Here is a 26,464-nt window from a genome sequence, read left to right as displayed (position 1 = left end):
ACTGTATTGCAGCATGACCAGCAGGTCCTGATTCGTTTGTCATTCTGCTGGCACACACTGAATCATAATCCCGTGCAGTTCTCCTGTCAGTGGTGAATTCTGCTGTAGCCACAGAACTAAGAACAGATCTGAATAAAAAGATACATATCATCTATGACTATTCATTTCTTTCACTATTCATCCACAGTGGATGAGCTTAAAGCACCCGCAGCTTGGTACAAACAAGTGAGGAACTACAAAGGCTGCTGCCTAATCCATTTTTCCTCGTGTTGTCTGGAATGGTATCCTACAAGGCTTAACTGCACAAACTTGGTCGCACTGAATTATGTCATCTTGAGACAAAATCTCTTCTTTCTAAAAAGAATGGAAAGATGGATGGCTTAGAAACAGAAGTAAAAAGTCTGAGTGCTTTATTGACCCAACTGACATCCTATGAATGGTAAACAATAAAAATTCATGGAAAGTTAGAAAAGTTGTTTCTTATTCTTATTGCTGTCCCCCCAAATGTTCATGCCAAAGAAAAATGCAAAATTCTCTTAAACCACATATTTAAAAATCTTGCAATTTTATTTGCATATAAAGGCTGCTAGATATAATATCACAATAAATTTAAAAGAAACAACTGCTTTTCTAAATTCCATTAACAAGGTAACATAAAACAGAACAAAGCTCAATAGCATTTACAGTGGTAGAACAGAAATAACTATCTGCAACAATATTTTGTGCTAGCAAGATTGCATTTACACACAGTGCAAAATAAGAAAAAGAAAATAAAAAGACAAGAAGAATATTTAAATATAAAGGACAACTAAGCCTTATTTTAGTTAGGCTTGATTGTATCCATTTGACTCTATACATGCCTGAACTACGACAAAGATTTAACTCAGGCTCTTGAAGGCCTTGAGCACTTGGAAAATGTGTCACATCCTTCATAATTTAGATGTGCTGTACAGCATAATTTTGCAGATGCTATACTGGCAATATTAAATCCTAGCTTAGTTATAATGCACAAAAAATACATATATATATATAAATTCATATTTAAAAGGAGTCCGCATTTACATTTTTTTTTTTTTACTGCGTGAAATGCCTGCTCTTTGCAGCTTTCACCCCCAGTTTTTTAAAGCTAAAATAATTTAAAAACAAACAATAAAAGGTAGATACCACGTACAGGCTGTGGCTATCTATACCAGTCTTTAACGTATAAAGCAGGTAGTGACAAACAACTGAGAAGTCTATTCTCCCCTTGCTGCATTCTACTGTCAACAGAAAGAAGTTTCAGTACATGCACACATATCAAGAGGCAAATGGACCCCAAAATCTTGTTTGTGCTACTAAAAAAAAAATGATATAAATGGAGAGATGAAAAGCTAACATTTAGACCTAAGGAAAAAGAAGACACTTAAAAAAACCCCCGACAGTAACATAAGTTGTGCAAATTTGGGTGTTTTTAAATGCTGCCTATTTTTTTAGCTTATCATATAATATTAAAATAAGGTCTCTCACTTCTTAAAAGAAAGCTTGGCTGTCCTTTTGAGAACACTATAACAATTTACAATGGCAAATTTATTGAAAAACAAAATTCATTTTACAAATTCACAATGCTTTATCAATTTAAAATGAATGCTGCATTTCCAAAAAGCACAACCCTCTTAACTTTTTTTTCTTTTGTACCAGCAATTTACCAAAAAAAATCCATCCCAAAACAAAAACAACCACAATTCTCTCCCCCAAAATGCTCCCCCCCCCCACCCAGTAATTTTGAAATAAACATGTAACAGAATGTAAGTTTTGTAATTAGAAAATGGCAGTTTATAGACCTTCCCCAGTTCCAAATGTGCAGTAGTGCTTCATGATCCTTGAGGGGTTGGAAGGTCAAATATAATTGGAGGATTGGTTGGTTGAAAGCTGACTGTACACGTTGAAGCATTGATGTAGGTTGTGTAACCGTCTGTCATAATGCCATAACCTGTAGGGAGAATGTGTCACACTTACTGTAATATAAACAAACGATGCTGCCCATGGGCAGCTCCACTGAAAGCTTGTTGTGGGATCAATGCTTTGGAATAAAATTAAATTAATCCCTTCAAAATGACATAAGCTCTTGAAAGCTGCCACAAAGACTTGATGGAAAAAATGCAATATACTGTATTTGAAATAAGAACTGAGGCTTTTGTTTTATGTTCACACATTTTTCCACGGAAAATCCTCTCCTGCAATTGGTTACAGCAAAACCAGAGACAAAATCACACATGTACTTTTTCTAATTACTTAATTAGTACGTTGTACTTTGCATGCTTGTAGTATCTGTCAGATAATAAAAGACCAATCAGGAACAGGAGATTTAGAAGTAACTTCAGTTTTACCTACAAAAATCCTTGCTGTCTCTGGACAATGAACCAAGCTTGGTAAGCTTTCCCCATGCTAGCCTTCATCATCCAAGTCATCCTCACAGGACTGCCAAGATGGTGTTCACATTGGCTTGTAAAGCCTCAGAAACCCATTAGCAGCACGTTAAAAATAAACACACACACACACACATACATACATATATATTCCCACTCATAAAAGCTGCTGCAAAGTATTTCTTTGAAAGTATAAGTGGATCTAACCAATAGTGAAAAATGCAGGTATTACTTGGTTCTAAACAGGTCTTCACACAAAAGATGAGTCTCATTGACTCAAAGGGAAGCTGCAGTTATGGCAGCCTGAACAGGCAAGGCAATTTGAATCTAAATGTAGGAATAGACTTGACAAAAAGAACACAATTAAGGAGATTAAGTTCTTTACAAGGAGACACCAGTGAAAATCATGACTAAGGAAAGGAATCTCTTGCTATAATAGAGCACTGGAGGTCACTGGACAACCCCTGGCTTAAGCAGAAAGTTGAGGTTAAAGTTTAATAGATGACTGCTTTTCATTATGAAGGGATCCTGACAACTCATTCCCAAATAAATGAGGAAGTACCGAATATTAATCACAGGATTTTTCAGCATGCCAAGGACTTGACTCCTCAGTAACACTATGGCGTCAGTTTCAGGAGGCTGGAGACTCTTCTCAACCTCCTAAACATCTGGCCAGCAACTGCTGTGTTCAGGACAAATTTGAGCAACCAGCAGTAATGCCACTTCTCTTCTGGCCTCTATCTTCTCTTCCACTTGCCACACAGGAATAGGATGGAACATTGCAGAGGGCTGCGCACTCAAAGAATTTTGGGCCTGTGAACTGAATACCTGTGAACTGAACCACACCTGAGTCTTCATTCAGCCAATGTGATTCTACGATGTGAGAAAATGAATGATAATAAAAGCACAGAAATGTCTCCTCTTACAGACATTCTCTCAAGGACATGGAGACGGGGCTCCAGTTCCATCGGTGGAAGAGATCCATCGTTTTCAGCTGATATCCGTAGAACGCGCACAAAAAAACTAGAAAAAGTCTCGAAAGGATTTGGCACAAAACGTACCTTTTCATTTTATTATTATTATTAGGAGTTTAAGAGAACTTCCCATTGCTAACCCACAAGGGAAAATGTTTTTCTTTTAAACCAATGTGATACAGTACAGATCACTGCTGTCTGAAAGCTAAGATAAATCCAGCTACCTACAGCGTCTCTCACAAAGAATAATCACTTCAGAATTGTTGCAGTTTATTTATTTGGACTGGAAATTTTGATTTAGATCATCTTACGGTGGGGAAAACCTTGTTTGTGGTTGTTTTTACTTATCAACCAGCACAAAAAACCTGCGTGATCAAAATGTGTGTACAGCCTCCCTTGATTTAACAGAATGTAGTGTGTGTTCATCTGAGCTAGAGTTGGATGAGAATTAACTGTCCTGTGAGATGCTGCTCTTAAGAGTTGGCTATTTGTTTCTGTACAGAAACAGGTAATTCTTATATCTTCTGTGTAAGTACTAAAACAGGATTCTAACTTGTTTAAGTATTCTTGTAAGAATGCATTCGAATGTTCGCTTTTAACATGTGCTACCACCCTTCCTACGAGATTTAGATGCGAGGTGCTGCGTGTGGTTCCACAGTGCTTTTTCATAATGATCTTGCACATTAAAATTCTTTTCTCTCCCATTACTTAAGACTATTACAACTAGCAGTTTCAGCATCAAATGCAACTACAAAAGCTGCGTTTGTGTGTTTTAGCTGGAAGTCTTGCTATATTCACTTACTCTTAGTATGCAAGGATTAATATTTGTACAAAAAATGCAATCTTTTCCTGGGTGCATTCAAATACTGCTATCCATGCTACTATACTTAAGGTCACGTCAGGATTTCCATTATAAATTCCTTATTTACAGATCTTTGCCATGCGTAAAACCATGCGTAAATTCCCTTTCATGAAGTCATGAGGGCTTTGGAAAAACCAACAATACTAGTTGACAAAGCTCTCTTTTTTTTTTCCCCTTTTTCATTTCTGAAGTTCTCCAAATCTGTGAGCTTACAGAGAAGCTAATTAGAGTCAATGGAGAAACCTCCAAGGGGGAAATATAAAGCATTTAATGCATAATTTTGAGTTCTAGGGTCACAAAGTCTTACACTCTCTCGCAGGCAGACCTCCTAATATTTGTCTCACAGCCACATGAAAGCTACAAAATTGTATTAAAAATGTAAATATCTCCAAAATGTATTTAATCTCTCATTCCCTCCCGCTGCCACAAACTGAGCTTTTTATTTCTGATCTGGTACTGACAATGGGCAAATCTCTTCTAAAATATGAGACTGCTGGAAGCTAACATACACAGTATGAACTGTACTACAGGATGCTTTTAGAAATGTATGCAAAGTGAGTTCTGGCAATCTCTCCTCCTGATGTCTGTCCTCCTTTCTGCTTTTCCTTGCATGCTGAGGGAGGTAAGCTGAGACAGTAAGTTGTCTTCAATTTTCTAGCACTTTTCTTGGCTCCCGCACTTGGAATAATTGGAATAATTTTAATTTTGGCTTGCATGTGTGGGGAATCTCATCTGTTTCTCTAACAAAGTTTGTCAAAATTTACATTGCTTTCAAATAACCTGTGTAGAACAACCTTTGCACAGTGAAAGATGTAGGTGGCTAAATGTAGCACACATTCCTGAAACAGCCTGTTTTAATTCTGGCATAAATTTACAAAGTGCTGTGCATGCAATCACTTCCCTCAGTTCCCTCCCTACTTTAGTCCAATATGCCAGTACCCATCCCTTTGCAATGCATCTTCGAGATGCGCTCCTTTGGAATTAGCCTCAGATCAAAGAGGAGAGTAGCACAGGTCCTTACCTTCATGGATTCCACCAAAGACGTGGAGTTTGGGCCTTACTCGCCTCTGCACTGTGTTTAGCAGTTCCACACAACCAACTCTCTGCAGCTCCTTTGGAACCCAGTCTCGAAAACCTGAAGGCAAAATGCAATCAATACTATTAATTTTCTCTATTCAGGTAAGGTTTTACATAGTCTTTCAGGAAGTCATAATTCACTGAAGGTTTATTACCATTATCTACAGTCATAACCTCTCCATTAAAGCACACAATGGCTTTTAAGCAACATTTCACTGTCACTTCGTCTTCCTTAAGATTTCCCCTCTCCATATGCATTAATATTTTTCTGGATGTGATTTGTTTTTTTAAACTATAGGCTTAAACTCATCTTCCACCTTCAAACCCTGGAACATTTTTTCCCGGCACTGCTGCTGATTTTTCTTCCCTTTCCCCTGGCTCTCACAGCGGTCACCTTCCCAATTCAGTGAGGTGGTCCCTCCAGAAGCAAAATACGTGAGGAAATCAGCTGTTCTACAACCTGACACCTCTGCCACCCCAAAGATTTAACAACACTCCCTCCCACATCTTCCAGAGGTCTGCAAGCGTCAGGTAATTTCTGAGACCCCAGTCAGCAACAAGAAGCAATGCATATTCAATTAAAGCATTCATTAGCATCTGCAGCATCACTGTATTTCTCCACGAACCCAATTGAGAGCAGATGGATTAGCAACCCATGTAAAATAGCACCCGTGAAACATCATAAAAGTGCTTGTGGGGTTTTTTGCTTCTTCGGGAAAATAAACAGATTAAAAGAGTGCTATTCAGAGCGCTGGTTTTCAATATCCGGTGTGCTCCACTGTCAGCGGATGGTGCATCACTGCTTTATCAAAAGCAGCACGCAGGTAGCTCCGGGAAGCTTAAGTGAATTTGCAGCACTATTAAAAGAGCTCCTAGTAACCAGGATATAAGAAGAGCAGTAAGTATATTATTGGTCAAAAACTTTTTTTTTTCTCCTCTTAGCTCTGCTTAGATTGCTGACTCTTACCTTACTACTATACAAAGTACATCCATCCTGACTCCGTGGTCCCTGTGAGCCCTGTGAGAGCACTGAGCCAACCTGGTGGCATTTAAATGCTGTTTTATACTGGCACCATGCAATTCTGAGAACTGTGGGTTTTCTTTTTTTAAACTCACTACCACCCCAAAAGTCGATGACTTCATGTGATCGTGCGATGATCTGACCCCTTGGATTTCAAAACAATTTACTGAAAGCCTGGCAAAATCACAATCTATTAGCAGTAACGGTAATGAATAAGAAGCTGACACTCCTTCATCCTGATAAGCCGCATTTAAAAAAGGCAATGCTCAGTTGTAAAACTGACTGAAATATTGAAAATATGATCCTACACTGCTTGTCCCATGTCTTGAAGAAAAGCAATACGTGATGTGTGATAGTATTTTGTAGGGTAAAAGATAGCAAAAAATAGTGGAAATTTTAAAATGGTTTAGTGGGCACTTGAGATATGCCCCAAACCAAGTACTTCTGCCTCTGCTGAACAATCCTCATCTTAGCATCATTTTGAGACAACCAGAATTCACTTTATCGCAGAATTACTGTGATATCTGATATATCTGAATTACACACATTTTCAGGACAAGTGGAATGAAAAACTTCAACTAATTCATGAAAAAAAAATTTACACGTTTATATAGCTGTCATTAGTTTACAATTATCTGAGGGCATAATTTATTCCTTCACAAATTTACTATAAGTCAACTAGAATATGTAAGAGTGGTTTTACAGATATTATTCTTAAAAGGAAATTGTAAAGGAGAAAATGTGACTACACACTCTTGAACTTTTGACTGCAGACTCTAAAACCTCAAAGAAATATGTCATAGTAGGGGGGAAAATGTTTTAGAAGTTTTAGCCAACCTCTGAAAAATCACATGGGATTGGAAACTGTCAGATGAATATTGTACTTAAATAAAATGGCCGTGGAATTGGATATTTGATATTCCCTCACTTGAGCTAAACAAAAAATGTAATTGAAAAAAACACCTGGAAGCTCAACAGATTTTGCTAACCTTAATCATCACTTTACCCTTCTTTCAGAAAGGCTTTTTAATTCATAGCTTTGAGTTAGAGTGCAATTACAGCACACCTTATGGAATTATTAATTTTGCTTAGTTGGAAGGTAAAATTCTCATGCAAAAAAAAATAATCACACACAGCTTTTGTTTCACTTACCAAGGGGAGGTCCGTGTGTCATTAGTATATCAATACCCTCAGGGATAAGGTTCCACTTGTCTAGCAAAGACTGACCTCTGGGTAGGTTAAAGCCCCATCCGTTAAACCACGGTGTCCTTTGGGGGAAAATAAGATGAAGTGCATCAGTGGAAAATAAAAATCTCTTCCCTTCTCCAATTTTTCTGAATTACAGTAACTTCTGCAGTACAGAGACTACTTACAGACAGCCTTTTCGAAGGGGATGTCTCTAAAACAAACTGGTTCAAATACATACTGATCTGTACATTTGAATTTGCATTAATATCCAATGCTCTTTTTGTACTTCAAGAGTATTCAGCTCTGGGGATATTTATCCAACAAAGAGAAAGGGAAAAAATTTAAATAACGCAAGCTCAATCTAAAGCTTACATTTGGGGATGTTCAAATATAAGAACTCCTACCTTGTATTATCCAATCAAAACAATCAAAAATCTCAGTTTTTGGAGGCAAAGGACAATTGCAGCACAAGGCATCTAGCGGGTAACAGTTCATCAGGAAGACAGCATAATATTGTGGATGTAAGCACTGCGTACTGCGTTATTTCACCAAATTCAAACTTCCTTTGTCTAGCACTTTTAATATCAGAACATTTGCACATAACTTGGCTTTGAACCCCTGAGCCTCCTGGAGGCCTTGATCAATGTTTAGCCTCACAGTAACTTTTTAAAAGAGATCTTATCACTTAAAACTCATTTAGTATTTTTTAAGAGAAAACAGATCCTCAGTTTTCTCCATCACAGGACAGCATTGTTCTGTGACATTTGTTTATCCATCAACCCAGGCATGTAATGATAAAAAGCCTACTTTCTTAGGAGTACTTTTTCAACGTGTAATACCAAAGTGAGTGGTTTTGATGCAAGTATAATACAGTAAAGTCTTTCCTGATCGGGTAAGTCCACAATTGTTCTTAAGAGGCAATGTTTACAGCTGTTATTTAAACATTTTGGATAGCTGTTAGAATTGAAGTATTTGTAATAGTTTTCATCTGTGTGTGTGCTTCTTAGAATGTAGGCAACAGAATTAAGACTGGGTTGCTTCATTTTCTAGGAGGGTTTCCCTGTTCCAGACATAGATATTTGGGGCCATCTTTCTCAGAGCTCAAGCTACTCCTGCAGTCTTCTCTGTACTGCAGTTATGAAAAGAAAACTTTCACGTAAAAAAAAAAAGTGGAAAAGCATACCTGTTAAATAAGAAAGATCATTAAGTGTCCTACATCACTTCATTATGTAATCTGCCTTCTGCACCCTCTAACTTATGAATATGTTCAATCTCAAATACGCATTCAAGTGGAAATTTCCCATTGAGATTACATCTCTATTTAATTTTATTTTTTTGTAATTAAAATACATACTTTGCTTGCCAGAGAAAGTAATTTGACCAAGGAAAGGTTTACCCAGTTCTAAGTACATTCAGAGTTCCTGACAATCAGCAGTATGGGCAAACAGCAGGCACTACCAACACAGGTGCAGGAAGGTCACAGTTACAAATCACAGACACATCCTTCTCCCATGTGGTCCTTCTGAGCTAATGCTTATATGACACATACATAGGAACTTGTTCAACCTAATAGACTTCCTGCATGTTGGAAGAATGGCACGAAAAGACAGGAAAATTAAAGCTAGTTAAGCATTTTATATAAGCTATGGGTTCCTCGTGCATAGCAAAGAAACTCCAGCTCTCACTGTTGGCTTACTCTGCACCAAATGAAAACCCGAAAAAAGATCTTATGTTGTTAAGTGAGGGCAGTGCACCGCAGAGCAGGTTTGCAAGCTACTGAATTAAAAATGAAAGGTGTCTGAACTTCAGCTAAATCACAACTGTTCCTGCTTTTCCATGATTCACCTTTCTGAAACGTCTAAATTAGGTATGAATGTTTCCTTTCCTATAATGTTCCCACGTTTTAACATTATCAAGATTATCAAAACCCTCAGGGCTGCAGTTGGCTAAACATTCAGCTGCTTAAAAAAACAAACACACAGCACATAGGTTGAACTTTTCACTATCAATTAATGATTCTTTCCCCACTTGCATTTCTCCTGCAGATAGTACTGTACTTATTATACCATAGTTAAACCTGAAACATGAAACCACATCTGTGATCTCTCTGGAGCTCTTTGGAGACTGCAACCACGGAAAAAGCTGCATTTGTCTGCAGGTTTTTTATTTTATGTTATTCTTAAGCACTGAGGGAGGAGGAGGGGAATCCGAGTTCCAATATATTCTTCCTTCACCAGCCTCTGTAATTAGCTGTGACTAACAGCCACCACATGGGAACCCACTTGTAAGAAAACTTTCGAGATGCCTTCCCCAATAGCCAGCACATGCACAAAAAAGACAGCAATCTTTATTACACTAAATCTTTTCATAAAAAAAAAAAAAATAAATCGGGAAGATGAGAGGGCGTGACTGGAAGAACACCAGGGTTTAGGCTCCCCTCCCTGACGCAGGCCTCGCCCTGTGCCCCGGCCAACATGAGGAGAGGCGCTTGGCCCCTGTGGGCCTGAGGCGCTCGAGGCCTCGCAGGGAAACTCACAGGGCGCCTTTGGAACAGCACCGAGAAGAAAAACGGCGCTGTGGCACAGGCTCAGGTTGGGATGAGATCCCATGGAAGGTCACCCCGTGTTTGCACTACGCTGTGTTGCAGTGCAGACGAAATGGAGTTGATGTGCTGCGAATCCCCGGAGCGGCCAGATGAATGGCTGCTTGTCCCCAGCAAGTGCTGAATGGGTGGAGGAGAGGCAAAGCCCACGCCGCAGGCAGGTAGCATGCTATCAGCACATGTTGGATAGGGATATTTCACTCCAGATATTGCCTTTCTTTGCATACCAAAGAGCTAAACAGTCACACACAACTTTTAAATAATCTAGGGGAAAAGCTGTGCACGCAGATACATGCCTCCCGCAACGCCTTCCTGAGCTGACTATCTGTTGGGAGAAGACACCTCCGCTCCAAGAGGATGTGTCTGTGATGTGCTTTGGCTGCACCCAGCTATGATAAGGTGCAATCCAGTGCAAATAATTATGTAGAGGCTAATTAGGCATTCGTAATCATATTTAAGACCTGACATATTTTTCCTTCCTATTAAGTTTGAAGTAACAGAGTTCTGTGGACCACTAGCAACTCGAATAGCATGCTCCATTTTTAAATAGTCAAAAGAAAAGAAAGCGATCAACTGTTGAAATGTCACAAGGGAGGCGTAGACATAAAAAACCATGGGAATTAGTAATGAGAGATAACAAATGATTTTGTCATTTTACGTTTGACGGACCAGAACACTTCCTCATACGCAACGCACGGCATGACACGGGTCCCGCTTACGCACCGTGTCAGCCCACGGCCAGGAGAACCTAATTTAGCCTCTGCTCATCAGAGCCACACTGCGCTTCACAGCATCCTTCACGTGCCATGAAACTGTCATCGTAATTCTTGATCCCTGGCTCACCTGACAGCTCAGCCCTCCCCTGACTGCAAAGCTTCCTTATCATTTAGGCATAGCAGCTCTGCTGGCACCAGATGTATCACAGGGAATATCCTGATGAAAGGCAGACACCTGCCCCACTGCTATACCCTCTTCAGTTCTTAATTTCTACGCAGAAGTCCCCACAGATTCCTCTCCACCTGGCGTTCTGGAAGTTACATTTTCTGCAATTAAAAGAATGCTTATGCAGCAGGCCACGCATTACCTTCCCACCCTGTGCTGCAAGAGGCGCGCACACCACTTGCCATCATAACAAGGAGGCGGGGATCTTAAACTTCAGGGCAAGGCTTACCCTCCCTTCACAGGTGCACTGGAAGAACTGCCTGACAAGAAAAACAAATCCACCGGCCTTCAGAGGCAGAGAGCTGACTCTTCAGCAGGTGATCACATCCTCCCTTTTCCCAAGTAACTTAAGTGTTCTTACTAGTTTGCTATTATTATAAAAAAAAAAAAAAAAAAAAGTACAGCGAGGGAGCATTACTTTACAGCATAAGCTTCAGAAAACAAAATCACAACCCCTCTGTGGCGTGCACATCTTCTGAGCAGCAGTCACATAGGGAAACAGAAGACACACAGCTATGGCCAAGTTCATCCAAGCGATGCAAGTATTTTGACTCCGTCAGGAAGGTTAATGTTTTTAAAGGATGGTATCTCCCACCATCTACTTTCATTCCTTCTCTGGCTAGGGGCTCATGAATTTAATTACACAATCCTCAGAGTTCAACAATGCAAAAGGTAAACCTACAATGAGACCTTCTAGACAAAACTTTTACTTTTAACCCACGAGTAAATCCAATTATTTCATTAGTTACATCTAAACAGCAGCAGAAAAAATAAATTCTGTTTTCTATTTCTTGTATTCGTTCATTTTTAAGGCTAACCAGTCCCCTAGAAAAGCTTCGATTTGATCTTTAATCCTATGAGTGAAGTGTACAGGAGGCAAAAATCTGGGGCTGTTTCCTTCTACAGGACCAAGCTGAATGAGCATCTGAAACACACCGCGGCGGGAAGCGCTTCCACGCAACGAACAACAGTAATGAAACGCTCGCTATTTTTGTCGGCATTCAAAGTGAACACACAAGCCTGGAAGGAGATAGACAGTTCCTGCAGCAGCAAAGACAGGATGAGACAGGGCACTGCATATGCATTCCTAGAATTGTTGAGGTCCGGGACTAGCCTACTAGCGTAGCCCCAAAATATTCGCCACAGCCCTACGCAAAAGCTTGCAGCAGTGCAGTGCACTAGCTGACAGCAAACCGCAAAGGGAATAAAAACAAAAGCGACCTTTGTGCACAGCAAAGAAAAGCCTTCCGATCCTCCGCCCTCCATCCCGAGGCGGCACACAAATGTTTGCCAGGGAGGAGCAGCACACGCGCCCGCTCCGCCCGTCAATGGGCAGAGCGTGCCCGGTGGGTGGGAAAACACAACAGTGACGGTGGCAAGGGGAGAAGGGGAAGCCCAGAGCGTGTGTAACCATGAAAACAAAGGGCTGAGCAGGGCAAGTGCACAGCGTACTAAGTAAGCACATTTTACAAGATAAGAGCTTCTGTAAAGACTCTGACACTTGCCACAAAAGCATTTTTGATTAAGCTCTTTCTTAGAGTGAATATTAAAACCCCCTTTTTTAATATAATGTAACAACAACTAGGAAATCTTAAAGGCTAAATAATTTCCTAAATGTGCTTGTTATAACATCGTGATATTGCTCATAACGTTGTGATATCAGAAAAGGACAAAGTTAAATGGTTCTAGCTGTCCTAGCTCATTTCCACCTGCGTTTACATGCTGTGCCTCAGTGTCCCACTGAGGAAAGTGGGGACAGTAACATGCAACCTTCTTAAAAAGTATCACAGAGTCCAGTTCCTTGGGGTTTTGCTTATCCTGCATCTTTAAACAACTGAAGCTCCCATGGGACAGCTCTTACGAAAGAGGGTTACCAGTACTGTGACAATGTGACTGTACGCCTCTCTGAATTTCAGGCACCTCTGCAAATGTCTAAAACACAGTTCTGCTATTCTCCCAACGTTACAAAAAGCTGAAGCCACAACAACGGCTGGTATTTTTGCAGATTTTCTCTCTTTCAACTCACATACTACAATTTCTAAACATTTATTGGTTCTCTGAATGATAAAACATTTAAGAAACACAGCACACACATACACAAGTTTGGAAGGAAAGAGTCCACGCAGTACCTTGCCCCCATAAAGCTAGTGCAAACTAGTGCACCAAGCTGTTCTGAATTTGTACCTCAGGTTATACAAACCAGTAAGAGGAGGTTTTAGCTTGGACTCCTTTCAGGCAGAGACCTGTGCTTTGATCTTTGAGATGTAAGAAACTAAAAACAAGGTACTCAAATGCTGCCATTTAGCAAGTTCTCCAGATATGCTAGTCTGGACCAGATTATGTCCTAAAACAAGGACAGACACAGAAGTAAGTACAGCTTTAGCCATCTGTATGGTTGGAAAATGTATGAAAAGAATTCTCTTCTGCATCTTGCAGTTCTGCTCTCTTGCCCTCTGCACATCTCTGCCTGCGATGCCTCCAGGATGCTCCAACTTTTATTGACGTGATTGAGCTCTGGTCCCCAAATCTGGAGCCTAATATTTCTGCAGATACCTTTCAAATATCCGGTCTCTCTAAAGGCCATGCAACCGACACCCGACATCTTCTGTCCTGTGTCCTGGATGGTTAGCAATGCATTTCATAGGAGAAACTGAAACATCTGCTCAAATCACATACTTTGTGTTAACAATACCAGAGCACCACAGTGAGTATTTAAGACCACAAGTTAACTTCTGTGGGAAAGATGTGTGTTTTAAAAAAGAAGCCAGAAGAAAGTTGTGTAAAGAAACAGAAAAACATGCCAGCGTTTAAGAAACTTAAAGCCAATAAATCTGACAATCAGGAGGTTAAAATACCAGCAGGATCACAGAGGATCACAAGACAGAGAGGACAGCAAGACAGGGCATGGGGCTCCCTGAGGAAAGGAGCGAAAGAACATGCAGTGAAGCAGAGAAGGAGATGACACCAGCATGGTAGTGGATACTGGAGAGGTAAGGAATAGATGAGATTTTCAACTTTATGACTCAGAAAAACTTTGGTTAAGTATGTGAATTGCTCATCAAAGAGGAAATTTCCTCCAAATCTTCTGAGGTTTTCCAATCTCTAGCTGTATTGCAATTATTTTATTGAGGGCTTTACTTAATGAGATCTGGGAGATATTTTAATATCCCAAAAATATGAAAATAATTCAAACTTGACTCAAGGGCTAATTTCATTCTACTTTTAAAACACACAGAACTACACAGACCTACTAACAGAAGAACGTATTAGCCCTTGCGTTCTTCTGCGTTGTGTATGGCTGAGGCTGGTTTAAGGGACACACCTGGGCCAAAGTTAGCACCAGGCTCAGCTGGGGCTGCACAGGACCCACGCTGCATTTTCCCCAACTGCAACAGGAGTGCTATGGCAGCAGGTCAGGCCTGCGAAACACCACGTGGACTGATCTGAGCTGAACTGCTTCTTGTTCCAGAAAGGGCATGTTGTCCCCTTCGTTCCCATACTGCAACCATGCCCATTACAGTGTCAAAGGATGCTGCAGTACTGAAAACAGCTTGAATTTCTCAGTTTTTAATGGTAGGATTTTCTGATTTTTGTGGAAATGAAGAGGAAGGAGCTGCCTGGTCCAGAAGCTCTCCACAATATAAAATCAACGTCCACTCTGAGGCACCGGGCAGGAGGAGGAAGAAAGAAAAAACAAACAGTAGTTGGCTGAAATTTTGATTCCATTCTTCTCAACCACTGTGCATGTTCCAGCACAATGCTTGGATGCCCACTTTCTTCTAGAAAACATGATCATAAGATACTATTCACATTACCTCTTAAAATCCTTTTTCTATATGCCTCTGAACTCTCTATGCAGGAAATATAAATTGTCAGAGCTTCAACCCCAGGTAGATCTGGAAAAGGGTTTTATGAGTAGCCCTCTTTTTGCATTGACAACACAAATTAGGGCATTTCTGCATGTTTTCCATTCATGTAATTGCCACTATATATATATATATATACACACACACACATGGAGAGAGAGATATTAAGTAGCACTTCGAAAATACTGTCTTTAACACAAACAAGCTACATTTTGGTGAAGGTGAAAACAAATGTTGCCAGACGCCCAGTGATGAAAAAAAAAAAAAAAAAGTCTCAAAAGAAGGTATTCCTGCCTACCCTATTGGTGAATTTGATTCTTGTTCCTAAGAAGCAGTTTCTTGAAACTTCATGTTTTTGAATACTACTTAAAACAGAATTCTTCAGCATCACCAGAGAGTCTCTGCATTTCCCCCAAAAGACTATGCTGGTCAGAGAAAAACATGACTGTTTATTCATTAACAAATGCTGGAGCCACAAACTACAGTTATTTCATATTTATTTTTCTAATGCAGTGTTTCAGCACCTTTACATAACTTTACATCTGCGTTCCTTACTGCTTTTAATATGTGTAACCGAACGATAGCAATACAAAAACTGAATCTTCCCTCCCCCAGAGGATTGTCTTTGGCTGGAGATTCCTTAAGATACCCTGAGCCACTGCAGAAGCTCATTGTTGCCAGAGAGGCCACAGTCTCCACACTACATCTGCCACAGATCCTTATGCCAGCTCCACTTCTTGCAGGCCCCTTTCATGAGCTGATTTAACTCACTAAAACAGCAGAAAACTAACTAAAAAGAGGAGAGAGGAAAAAAAAAAAAGAGCATAGACAACTGGAAGAAGATGAAGAAAAGTGAGATTTGGGGGGATCACTGATAAATGTTCATCTATGTTACTGTCACAGAATGCTACCAGCATTTGGTTTCTTTGAAGTCTGTGCTACTTTCCATTTCAGTTTATTTGTTAAGCTGGGTGTAAAGCCACTTACCCTCCATAGCCTTATGAAAACAGCCAAAACAATCAGAAAGTTTCCAGAGTCACGATATACATTTATTTGGCGTTTAAGTACTGCACAAAACATCATGGCTAGACCTTAAACAATAACACTGGTTTACCATTTAATTCCAAGTGTTAGAAGGTGTCGTTTATTTAAAAACTATGCGTGTTTTCTTCATTTTCTTCACTTATCATAGCCTTTGCCTTGTGCTGAAAAGTAACATCTGACGCAATCAAAATGTCACTTTGCTGAAAACTGTGATCCTACTTTGGAGTCTGCAGAAAAGTTGGTAGCTTCATCCAAACACACTGCCACCTCATTTGTCAAATTCTGTCAACCGAGAAACTACAAAAATTCATCGGGGAAAGGGGTGAGTATGGCTCTCTGAATACATATCATACCTCCTTCTCAATTCAGGCAACCTTATGTATTTGTTTTGTAGGCACATACAAAAATCCTCTAGCTGGTACTACATACACACAACTTACATATGTATACACGTGTGCATATATATACACATATAAATACACACTATATATGTAATATAGATGCATATAAATACATCTATCTCCTGTTGCTCTACCTGTGACAAGGAATCTAGCAAATAACTTGAAGAAACAGAAGAAGACACTCCAACCCAATGAAAACTACAACTACTATAGCACTCAAGCATGAACCCAGTAACCTAAGTTAACGTTTTCAGGTTATTACCTGGAGGAGTTGTTTTATGTATGAGCCAATTTAGCAAATCAATTAAGGTAATGCAGTTACTTGATCAACAGATGAACACAAAGGAAAAAAAATGACAGAACAGGCTGACAAAAAAAAATGAGGATCATAAAAGAAGCAGGAGCTGCTGAAAAGACTGCAGAGCATTCAGCATTACAGAGGTAAAAGGAGCATTATTTTAATTAAAAAGGATCTGTTTAAGCATGGGTCATTCGCTTTTGTTGGCTTCAAGATCATTAAGCAAAGATCTCAGATTACATGCACGTCAATTTACACAACATTTAATTTTAGGCTTACCCACCTTCATGACGTCCCTTCAAAGAGGTTTGTGGGGGGATGCAGATTACCACAGACTGAATAAGAGTCAATTTGACTCTTCTGGCAAAAAAAGCTAACATGAAAACTTTAATTATAAACCAATGTCATAGAATCTTTACTTCAGTATCAATGACTCCATCCGATCAACAAAATGCTCCTCATATTCTATCCAGTTCTCACATTGACTGAAACAAGGATTTTTCATCCTTGCAGCTATCAAAGGCAAGAAGCAACACCTAATTCCCCTCAAAAGAGGGTTAATGGCACATAATTAAGTGAAAGCAAGCAATAGGAAAAAAACATGAGTCAGGAAAGATCTCTTTCTCAGGAACGACCTCTTTCTCACGAACGACCCATCAAAACTCCTGATTTTATGGCAAGATGGAGTTGCCTCCTGGCTGGAGGACACTGTAGTTCAATTTGTCTGTTTTCAAGCCCTCTGCATGCCCACCAGAGCAAGCTGCTTCTTCTCCTGCAATCACAAAGCTCCAACCCCAGTCAGGGGCACCGTGCAGTGGCCAAAGTGCTGGCACCATCAGATGTTCCCATTGCTGCTAGAGGTTCACAATCCCCTCTTCATCCCTCTGGATCATATACTCTTGCATTTTTATGAAACATATTTTCAAAGAAAAGACGTGAGCTCATACTCCAAGTTTCCACCCGAAGTAAATTTTTACTGATGAGTTACAAGCCTAGGAACTGGTGGTTTATAATAGAAAGGCAGACTGACATTTAAATAGAGTGGATCTAGAATAATGGCTTTACATTAGTATTTTATGGGAGGCTGAATAACCACAGAGTTAACATACTGTATTTTCTAGCAATAAAAAAATCTGTTGAAAACAAAAGGTCATTTTATTTGATAATGTAAACGAATTAGATTTGTATTGTATGGTCACAAGAGTAAAGGAAAGATTAATTCTTAGAGGAGAAGTCAATATATCAGAATGGCTAGGATTGGTTTGGTATTAATCCTTTAACCATGTTGTAAAACCTGCGGTTCATAACCCACAGCCATATATTGCTGTACTCTCGATTTTAATACAGGCTCTGGACTTTCAGTCTGATCTGATAAAAATCTGAAACTTGCAGTAGGCCATTATGTGGGCAAACTATTCATTTCATATTCACCTCCCTGTCGTGTCAGTGCAGAGGTCATCTAAAGAGGGGGCCTAATTAATCAAACTGTCAGAGCCAATGAGGAGGAGCATGTTAATAGGACTTTTATTTCACCCAGGAAAGCACTGGTCTGACAGGAACCAGAAAATATGGCCTTGATGTTGCTGTTTATTAGCAATGCTGAGATCAGTAGTAATAGGTGCCAAGCAGCTTATGTTTGATAAAGTGCTGAATGTCAAGAACCTGTACCAACTAGAAATTAGACTGACAAGAGGGAGGAATGTCAGCATATTGATAGCTAGCAAGAGGAGATAGAGCTTGGACAGCACCACAAAACTAGAACCTCCACAGGTTCACCTCATTTTGTCAAAAGCAAAACAAACCCCCCCCCCCCCCCCCCCCCAAACAACAACAACAACCAGCTATTTTCCTGCACTCAGAGGTGAGACTTCTCTCTATGCAACTCCAGCATACATAAGGCAAGCACAGCCACACTGGCAGAAGAGCCCTAAACTTGGTACAATGGTGCAGAACTTAAGGGATTGCCTGGATGGGAACCCATGGCGATATAAGGCCCGCATGCTGGCCCCACGTCTGCTGTCCTTCGAGAAAAGTGTCAGGTTTTCAGCAAAGAGTAGTTTCACACCTAACACTGATCCAGATCATTGCAGAGGCTGTCGCAGACGAAGGATGCATAGCATAGGTAGCAGTGAGGTCCACACGCCGTTTGCCTGTGTTAGAGTGTGCACCTAGTGAGTTAATCCTGGCCCCAAACACAACAATAATGCTAACACAAATGTGGCAAGGATTTCATTTCTTACCCAAAGCCCTTTTTGCAAAATGGATGTTCTTAACACGAACTGCATGCCCATAGTAAAGAATAAAACAAGCACAGCTAAAAGGGAGTGAGTGGGAGATACAAGAGATGCTAACAGTTTTTGAAGGGCACTGGACTCATTTTAGCAGCAGCCACGGCATTTGCTGTGTGGGTGATATATGTAAAATCTTAAATTAATTATTTTAGTAATGCACCCCTACATGATTTCTCAGTCTGCAATGTATTTTATACTTCAGGCCATGGTAGGTTTTATAATTAACTACTTTCTGAAACCATTTTAATTAATTTTTTTCCCCAGCACCATTATTTCCAAATGAAGAGAGAGCTAACATTAAATGGCCTTCTAAATAGACTGCTGCAGGAATCTACTCTAGTAGGATGAAGCATTCAGAATCATGTCCCTGGTAATGCCCCCGGGAAGGTTTAAGCAGAGAATGTAGCAGCAGAAAGGAAGTGAGCTGCCCAAGGGGAGCCTCAGACACCAACGGGACACACAAGTTACTGGCTAAGTCAAAACCTTTCTTGGTGGAAGAGGAAGGCTGTTACATTTACAGCTGCTGTCATAGATCCAAATATCCTCATCCTAAATTATCTTTTTGTTTTTATTTTCCCTGAGAATAATCCATTGTCTGGATCTTCCTCTCAAAGCCAACAATACTCTAACTGGAATCAAATGTTGCAGAAGCGAATTCTGTGGTCCCCCATTCTCATGACTCAAGCCTCCATGGCAACCACACTCCATCCCTGAGCTCTCAGGAGGTTGCCACAAAAGCACAAGCCACTGCCCAGGGCGAAAATGCCATCTGTGATGTGGACAGCTATCCCTGATGAGTGGCCTAGCACAACTCACACTATAGAGACTAGGGAGAAACCTTTGCAGTAAGCTGGTTATCTGTTACTGGTTCTGTTATCCGGTTACTCATCCTGACTGGGGTTGATAGAGCTGAGCACTGAGCACTGTACAAAGATACTTTGGTGGCAGAACCGCTTGGAGAACCACCTGCCTTTCTCCTGAGCTTTCCCTGCTCTCCAAACAGGCACCGCTCCACTCTCTTGGTACTGATAAGACTGAGATGGGATCACTGACACATTACATCTTAAAAAAAAAAAAAAAAAAAAAAAAAGCATATCTTTTCAGTTAGTTGATTTACAGCACTCAAACCTTCCACAGCACAAACTACGGAAAGGAGAATGGTAGAACGGTGCACAGGACTGGTTATTCAGGGCACAAACTGGTTCTTTGGTGGCAAAACTCACTTGAAGTTTTACCATCAAACCACAACTTTACAGATAACAGTTCACCCCTATTGTAGAAGAAACATGGAGAATAATTAAGATACTTCCTCACATTCTGTTGTTTACAATGTCCTTTTGAATGGTTAAAATTATATTTTTTCCCCTTACAGTTTCATACTTCCTAATTTAAACAAAATAAGGCACAACTATGTACTTCACAGTAAACATGTCAGGTTGAAAATAAACAAATGAAGATAAAATGAGGTCCAAATGACTACCTTTTAGAAATTTAAATGGCTGTTTTCACAGCTACAAAAAAAGTGTATGTTCGGTAAAATCTTAATAATGGCTATGAGCGTCATTTTTACATTTCTCAAGTGCAGTAGTGTTTTTAAAATCATAGATTTGTTTCAGCATTAGCACGTGAAGTGGAAAGTAGCACTAATTCAGAACTGTGTTAACTGAGCAACTTTTTTGCTGCCATTGACAACTTATTACTTTGTGATTAGCATAGTACTTTATTAGTTTTTGGATTTTATTACCTAGATTGTTATTACTGGTGTGTGTGTATGACATGTACTTGTATATATATTTATTATTATTTTTTAATGATCTCACACCTTCATTTACTATTCTGGTGTTGAGTATGGCCAAGTAACTGTTTCTTCAATAGCTTTGTAGAAGTGTGTTCTTAAAATTGCTTGCCTAACTTCACAGAGATACTGCTGTTATTATGAAACAAAAGAAAATCTGCTTGTTGATCCCAATAACATTGCGATAGGAACCTTATTTACAGTATGATTTTAAAAATGGTCTTTTCTTACAGACTCATTAAATCTAAGCCTCATTTAACTACTAGGACATTTTTACCATGGGTTTAGTGACATACTGTGATAAACGTCTGTGTAACATCCTTCAACAATAGCCACGACTACAGTCATAACCACAATGTGTATAAACACTGCATCAGTTTTAACAATGCACTGTCCTGAATAGTAGGAAGTGAAGTAATACTAAACACATTTTTACTAACCAAACCAGCTTTTTCTTTTTTTTTTTTTTTCCTCCAATGGTTTCTGTTTTGTTTTGGGGGAATGCTTTGTTTTGTCAGTGGGAAAAATAACATTCCCCCTAAAATTATGAGAATTAAGCAGCTAAACTTTTTAAGTATTACATGATCCCTTTGAAATTTCGGCCTAGCCAGAAAGGTTTCCTGAAATTTGATTCTTTAGAGATAAAAGGGTTGGCAGCAGGATGAAAGCAGCCCTGCCCTTTTTTCCATGTCAGAGAAATGAATGGAATGGCTTATGAATACATGCAACTCACCCTTTCAGGAGCCACACTGGTGCCTATTTGTCCTGAAATATCAGTGTTAGGTTACTGTGCAAATCAAAATAACTGTTAGCCAGCATGAACTTGATCCACAAGAACAATGAGGACCAGAACGAGCTTTCGAGAGACTTAAACTTTTCAAACTACAATGTAATGCAAGAAACTAAAAGACATCTGTATAGGAACTGTGGTTTCCAAACACTTTATAAACTGTTACCAATTGTAACTTACTCTAGCTAAGAACAGAGATCAGGAGCAACAGAATTACACTGCAAACTAAAACTGAACAGGCTCAACTGCATTCTTGTTCGTGGCTGGCCTCTGATTTAATTTCACATAAAATGATATCGCAAAGCTGGACATGGTAAACCTACAGTATTTACACTGGAGACTAGGGTCTGACATTCTGTCTAAATGAAATTTCCCAGTTGTCCTAAACACTTTTTATCTTATTTCCATGCTAGCAGTTTGAATTGTCACTACATATTGCCACAGTGACAGATGAGCAAAAGCACAAGAAAGCAACATAGTTGGTTTCTCCAATGAATCATGCCTGGTAAATGTGAAAATTTACTTTTGCCCCGGTTTCTTGGTCCACACCCAGGCAGGTATTAATGGCACCAGAAGTAAGCTCTGGAATGGGACTTCATGCAGACTGAAATACAGAGCAGCGGTTAAGAATGCTTCGTATGTATTCATATACACACATTATTCAAAACAGCACTAAAGGCCACACCTTGCAAATATATATATATATATTTTATTTTACTGTATCTCACTAAGGTTAATGAGACACTGACAGCAATAAACTTCCTGTACTGTAAGGCTTGAGCCATGCGGCCATAATACATATTTTATGTGGATTAACAGACTGAGGCTCGGATGGTATTGATGAAAAAATAAACGTCCTTCAGAAAAAATTTGCTTAAGAGATGAACGCCTCCAGCTCGGTGGCTTTTCAGAATCTGTGGAGACTTCCCTCTCAGTGACAGTGGGGATAAGGCCATGGCAACACTGACCAGTGTCCCACCTTAGCTGACTATTTCTACTGACTGCACTGAATTGTTTCAAGGATGACTTCAAGATCAAACTCTGAACTTGGGTTTCTCATTCCTAGACCTCTCTCTTGTTGTAATGAAACCTTTATTAAGCAACCTCTCTATACAGGCTTGTCCATAGCATATTGCTGCTAACCACTAAAAGAAAAATAGATGGGACTAAGTTACCAAAGAACACCTAAATGTTGCTTACTCTCTCTTCCAGGTGAGTAACGCTCTGAACAACACTCCTGTTTACCTCAATGAGATCAAGACTTGCCACGCATGGCAATGACTCTTTTTGAGCCATAACCCCCCCCCCCCCCAAAAAAAAAAAAAAAAAAAAGGAAGAAAAAGGAGCAGTGAGCATTTGTATGCAGCAACCTCCATCTAGAAACATCCAACATCTGTATCAACATGTGTGAAATGCTGGTCTCATTGAAGTCAGTGTTCAAAATTTCACCCATGATCTATTTTTCAATAAGTCATCTCTCACTGTTCTGCTCTTTTATATTGCTTTGCTTCTGAGAGCACAGAAGATATGAAAAGGTGCATTTCTATTAGCAACATCCACTTTAAAACTTCACATTTCACCCTCTTTATAAGGCTCTGCTGCTATCCATTCTCTGATACAAGAGGTTTTTCAGCCTTCATCTGGCTTTATCCTCACAAGAAATCATTTCAACTATGGCAATACTCTCTGTGTAAAAAAAAACACATCAGAGGTCAACATGGACTCTCTTGTAAGCATTAGGAAATGAACTTTTGAGTCATAGAGGTAGGGTAAAAATAGAGTTCTCCACCGCATCTTCAATAAAGTCCCCAGAAGATGGGAATATGTACAACTACTTACTTAAGCAAGTGTAGTACAACTGAGACCCCAAATGAGTTGAATCTTCCACGAGTGAAATTATGAGACTCAAGCATACAATATATTAGGAGTGTATTTTCAGAGCTTAATAGTGAACCACCTAAACCACCAGCACGATATCCTTACGGAGGTAAGTTTATCCCTGCTGTAGCTTTATTTCTTACAATGCATCAGGAACAAATATGACCTGTTATTGTTATGTAAAGTGAATGCAAGTCTATTAATACTAGAGTTCCTGTCAGCTAAATATAGCCTTCTAAAAGTCAAACGTTTGGTCCAAGCCAGGGCTGGGCTCCTTTATAGGCAACGGAGAGAGCCAAGCCTTGCAAAGTGCAATTCAACTTGTCCACAGGCTGATGTTTAAAGCAGTGGGATGGAATGCAGGGGCTGCTTTCTCTCCCCGCTAACTAAAAAAGGTAGCTGAAGAACTTAGCTTATCTTACACTCTCAGCCTTTAAATGCAAAAAAAGAAAAAAAAACAAACCACCCTCAACAACCCCACTTACTGTACCTTAAGGAACATCATGAATATATGCAATAAGACTTCTGCAGAAAATAGTGGTAAGAAAGGTGTTTGTTCACATGAGAGTGCATGTATATATACGGCGTATAAAATTTGACACCTAAAAGAAAGAACATATATACACCAACTTCTGGCAATACTGAAAACCCTTCAGCATGTTTCATCTTTCAAAGTGTGCAATGCTTATAAGAAGGCAACTGTGATACTGCTTTTAAGCTATTTTAGTAAAGGCCCTTGACAAGCTTCACATAAAATATTCAGCTTTGATGCTTTCAGGTCCACACAATTTAACTTAAAATGCTCTCAGTCTTCAGCCCACATTCTGAATAGGGTTATTCTAAAGGCAGTGTGTGGATTCTATGCTTTCCTTTACCCTTCCCAGATCCCTTTCTCAAGTGTGATAGTATTGGACTGCATCACAAACACAAGCTAAAATCCGAAACAGTTTATTTTTAGAATTACAATTATTTGGTAAAAATTGCAGTAGTTTTTAAGAAAACTGCTATGAAGGAATTTCACATTTGCTTCAAAAGTATGGTACAGCTGAAAAGCAGAGGGGGCTGTAAGGATCCTATATATTTGGTCCTCTAGTATCAAACTGGCCATGCCTTTTACTGGGAAGGGTTTTGCCTTCTGAACTGGTTTTTGACATGAAATTCTGGCTTTGTAGAACTGAGGAGCCAGCGATACTGATTTCAGAGGGAGTAGGCTTTCCTCCCTGATCTTTCGTTATTGTCTGCATAATTGGCAGGTATCAGTTCAATGTAAATATGACACTTTTGCTGGCATAAAGCAAAAGCCAAACTCTTACAGGCCTGGAGACTTCAATATATTTTTCTAAGCTATTTAGATGCCAAAGCTGGCATCAAGATGGAGATATGGTTGAGCCTGGATGCTGCACTTCGTAATGTAAATCTGCAGTCCTTAATCAGGCAGAAATCCAAGTGCGGCATTTAAATCTTTCTCATCTGCTGTCTGACTAAGATCTTCAGATCAAGCACATAATTTAAAGCCTACTGAGATCAATGGAAAAATCCTACTGGCTTCAATAAGCTTTGGATCAGGCTCAGAGGACCACAGTCAGGAAGTTACGTTGGGCCTACAAATGGAAGCAGGCATCTAGTAAGTTTTCCAAAGAACTAATGCAGATGCTGAAAACACTTTTATGACTGAGTGCTTTCAGCATAGATTTTGAAAACAAACAGATTCTCAGTTGAACTACGCCATTTTTTTTGCCAGCTCAGCACAAAAACTTATAGTTATCTTAGTTTTCCTCTCAACTTTTCCACCTTCCTGTCCTGAACTACAGTAATCTCACATTTTCTTTATTCTTTGTTTCGCTGGAAATCGGGCACCTCTTTTTTGCTCCTTTTTTTACCCTTTCCCCTCTCTCTCTGTTTGGTACACTTGGGAATTTTCTCCTTGACAACAGAACCTCATGATAAAATAGAGGCTAATAACACTTTTAACTTCTATTCATGTTATGCAAAGATATTTTAACTTCTGTTGAACTCAAGCTATAGGAAATGGTGACTTCAAACTGGACTTGATACATGATATGGTCATTGAGATATTTCCTATAAATATTTTAGATGGTAATTCTATTCTTCCCAAAGAGAAAATGACTTAATTATCAGAGTCTTTTACTTACCCTATTCATGGGAACAGATATACTTTTGTAGCATATTTAAAGATACTAAATTATGAAAACCGGTTCACACAGGGTAACTATCAGAGATAATTATTTGATAGTTCATTACAATGACTACAGGAGATTTATTTATAATAAGCGCCATGTTTTATAATGTGGTACCAAAGCCACATACTACTACAGAGCCAAAAAAAGCCTCCTTTGGCACCAGCAGACTAAAAATCAGTGCAACTTGATCATACAAATATATGGTTAATAAGCAAACACATTTCTCTTTGCTGTATTAATACTGCACAGCCACCACAATCAATTTCCTTGTCCAAAGCCCACTCAGGTCAGTCTGCTGACTTAAGAGCTGTGCATGCACATCCATAAATACGATTTGCCATTTTCTGTTTTATAATTCACCACTTACCCTTTAAGCATATGTTTGTTAAACTCCTAACAAGACTGATGTCTTGATTTGACGCCCATTTGCAGAGACTGCAACTTCAGCTCCCACTGAAACCAAAGGTTTCCCTATGGATTTAATTCCAGGTGACTACTGCCAAGGCATTTCATTTTTCCCTGCTGTTTTTATGCATGCATGGACTAGGTCTAATAATTTACTGTGCAATTATTGCAAAACATATTTCGCTAATGATAATGCTAGAAAAATGTTTGAAATCTAGGAAGGTGCAATCAGAAGGACCAGACCAAATGTTCACTGAAGCCTATGGAAAGATGGAGGCAGCTCTGGATCGCACCTTGTTTACAAAGCACCATCTTCTTTACAGCTAACTAAATTTTACCTGAGGAATTACAGGTATGTTACAGATCATCTGTACAAGTTCCCTATAGAAAAAGGTGTGTAGAGAATATATGAATGCTGAATACA

The 26,464-nt window shown here is 39.5% G+C and overlaps 1 protein-coding gene across 12 annotated transcripts in view; it reads right to left on the bottom strand.

Annotated features, from left to right (window-relative positions):
* Positions 1-548: 548 nt before the first annotated feature.
* Positions 549-26,464, bottom strand: part of MPPED2 (metallophosphoesterase domain containing 2) — a 202,244-nt gene continuing 176,328 nt past the window's right edge. For 11 of the 12 annotated variants that reach the window (XM_066998203.1, XM_066998202.1, XM_013177646.3 and 8 more), the window contains 3 exons: positions 7,492-7,607; positions 5,263-5,376; positions 549-1,969 (listed from right to left, as the gene is read on the bottom strand). In XM_066998203.1, coding sequence (XP_066854304.1) covers positions 1,851-1,969; positions 5,263-5,376; positions 7,492-7,607 — 349 coding nt within the window. In that variant the 3' untranslated portion in view covers positions 549-1,850. The remainder of the gene's footprint in view (positions 1,970-5,262; positions 5,377-7,491; positions 7,608-26,464) is intronic. The other variant, XM_066998205.1, reaches the window with a different exon arrangement.

Source organism: Anser cygnoides, chromosome 5, assembly GCF_040182565.1.
Source record: "Anser cygnoides isolate HZ-2024a breed goose chromosome 5, Taihu_goose_T2T_genome, whole genome shotgun sequence".
Taxonomy (NCBI): Eukaryota; Metazoa; Chordata; class Aves; order Anseriformes; family Anatidae; genus Anser; species Anser cygnoides.
Note: the sequence above shows the minus strand (reverse complement) of the source record. Positions and strands in the feature narration are given on the sequence as shown.